The 2,117-nt window shown below is 50.8% G+C and overlaps 1 protein-coding gene across 1 annotated transcript; it reads left to right on the top strand.

Annotated features, from left to right (window-relative positions):
• Window positions 1–292: 292 nt before the first annotated feature.
• Window positions 293–886, top strand: LOC132589629 (protein Tob2-like). The gene has a single exon (XM_060262373.1). The coding sequence runs from the start codon at window positions 293–295 to the stop codon at window positions 884–886; it is 594 nt and encodes a 197-aa protein (XP_060118356.1).
• The last annotated feature ends 1,231 nt before the right edge of the window (window positions 887–2,117 follow it).

Genomic DNA, 2,117 nt, shown 5'->3' with positions numbered 1-2,117 from the left:
GTGGTATGTAATTGCCGGGTGTGGCATCTCCGAATGGTCACCTCTTGGACAAGGCACTTTAGTTAGGAAGCCCCTGGGAATTAGATAGAGCAGCGTTTTCTGCTGCCCTCAGTAGTAGGGAGCGGGTCTTTTTAGCCCAATGCAAGGCTCCCCGCCTTTTTGGTCCTTCAGACCCCTGCCCCTTGCATCAGTTGGCACAGGAAACCCACGTTAGTCACGTGATGCCCTTTCCCAACTTCCGACCCATGATTAGGCTTGGAGGCATTCAGGGTAACCTCTATCTCCGTTAGGCATGTATCAAGAGGTTAGGGAGGCCTTGAGTGTTATCACCTTTTACCTGTACGATTGGCTCCCACGGAGGCGGGTTGACCGTTTTAGGGAAGAATTGGAGCAGTTACTCGAGAGAAAATATGAAGGCCACTGGTACCCAGAGACACCCCTGAGGGGGTCCGCCTATCGCTGTATTTGGATAGGGAAGACCAGAGACTCGGTAGTAGAATTAGCTGCCAAGAGAAGTGGACTGACTGTAGAGGATGTCCAGGACAGCATTCCTGCAGAATTGATTGTGTGGATTGACCCATTTGAAGTTTCCTACCGATTTGGGGAAGAAGGGCCAGTCGAGACCATGTATCTGAAGGGCAATAAAGGCTGCAGCACAGCCAAGGGGCAGAGCAAAAGCAGAAGCAGGCTCAACCCTGAGGCTCCGGCGTTTGTCCCCGCTAGGAGTCAGACAACCTTCTTGTCCGGCTCCCCACCTCCATTTTCGGACCAATCCTCTTGTCCGACTTTTACCGTCGCTACTTTTGCAGCTACCAAGTTTGGCTCCACTAAAGTAAAGAAAAGCAGCAAAAGGCTGAATTGGGGTCTTGCTTGCCCAGGAAAATAAAGAGTTGACTGTGAGATTTGTTAAATAAGTTTCTTCTCTTGTGCAGTTGCTAAACGCCATTGCTGGAAGAGTGAGAGAAGATGGCATCGTCCCCTCCACCGCAGGAGGCCCAGATTGATGTCAGCCTTGACGGGAGCCAGGAGCTGGGAGAAAGTAGGTCCCCTAAAGTTGGTCGTAAGGGACGAGCCAGAAAGACAGCGGCTCCAGCTGGGAAGAAGCACTGGAAGAAGACCATTGCGAAGACCTTCGGCAAGCACGAAGGTACCTACAACCTCGAGGTCAAGGGGCAGGAACGGTTTCTGATGTTTAAGAAGCTGAATGAAGCCCTAGAGTTTAAAGATGCCCAGGAAGACCTTGAGACAGGAAAGAAGACCTCAAAGGGTCGTGGTGGCGGCAGAAGACCCCCAGACGATCAGGAGGAAAAGATGCCCCGACCTCCGGGTAGGCCCAGGGCTATGAGACCATCATTGGCACGTGACGAGTGCGCCTTTTGCCGCGGAAGGGGGCATTGGATCCATTCGTGCCCGGACGCCCCTCCCCAATTTCGAGACAGAGGAAGAGGCCGAAGGGGAGTGCTCGACCACCACTGGCATGCGATGCGTGAACCAAGGGTCATGAAAGTGGCCACAGGATGGTATCTAGCCCCCTACAAGCGAAACCATACAGCTTGGAACGAGGTCTCAGACGTAAGAGCTGGAATTGACGCAGCACCAGAGAAAGATGACCACGGAAATGGAGAAGGCATAGACGAAGCAGCCGGCCTGGCCCCCGAAATAGATGTAAGTCCACAAGAACCTCTCCAGGAAGAAGCAGCGGCTTCTGCCCTTTTGAACCTCAGGAAGCTTTTCCAGGAAGAAGAAAGCTTGGAGGAAGGTCCCAATTAAACCTTGATGTGAAGCCACGAAGAGGGGACCAGGACCCCTTTTGAAGTAGTTTTGATTTATTTGCTTTTTGCGCTTAAAATGAAAAAAATGCCTTTCCTTTGCTAGCAAGAGCTCGCTACAGAAGAAGGGAAAAGGTAGGTTGGTCCCTGGGAAGAGTTAGGTAGTTAAATGTGCTCCAAGCTAGTTTTAGCTTGACACATTGCTTAGTGCCTTGCCCATATATTGTGATGCTTAAATAAGAGAGAAGATTTAGTTCTTTGTGATGTTATTCATGAAAGGCCCTTTGGAAGATTGCTAAGATGAGGAAACCCAGCCCCAGAAAGAAGTGTAATATGCTATATGATGAT

This window comes from Heteronotia binoei, chromosome 21 (assembly GCF_032191835.1).
Source record: "Heteronotia binoei isolate CCM8104 ecotype False Entrance Well chromosome 21, APGP_CSIRO_Hbin_v1, whole genome shotgun sequence".
Lineage (NCBI taxonomy): Eukaryota > Metazoa > Chordata > Lepidosauria > Squamata > Gekkonidae > Heteronotia > Heteronotia binoei.
Note: the sequence above shows the minus strand (reverse complement) of the source record. Positions and strands in the feature narration are given on the sequence as shown.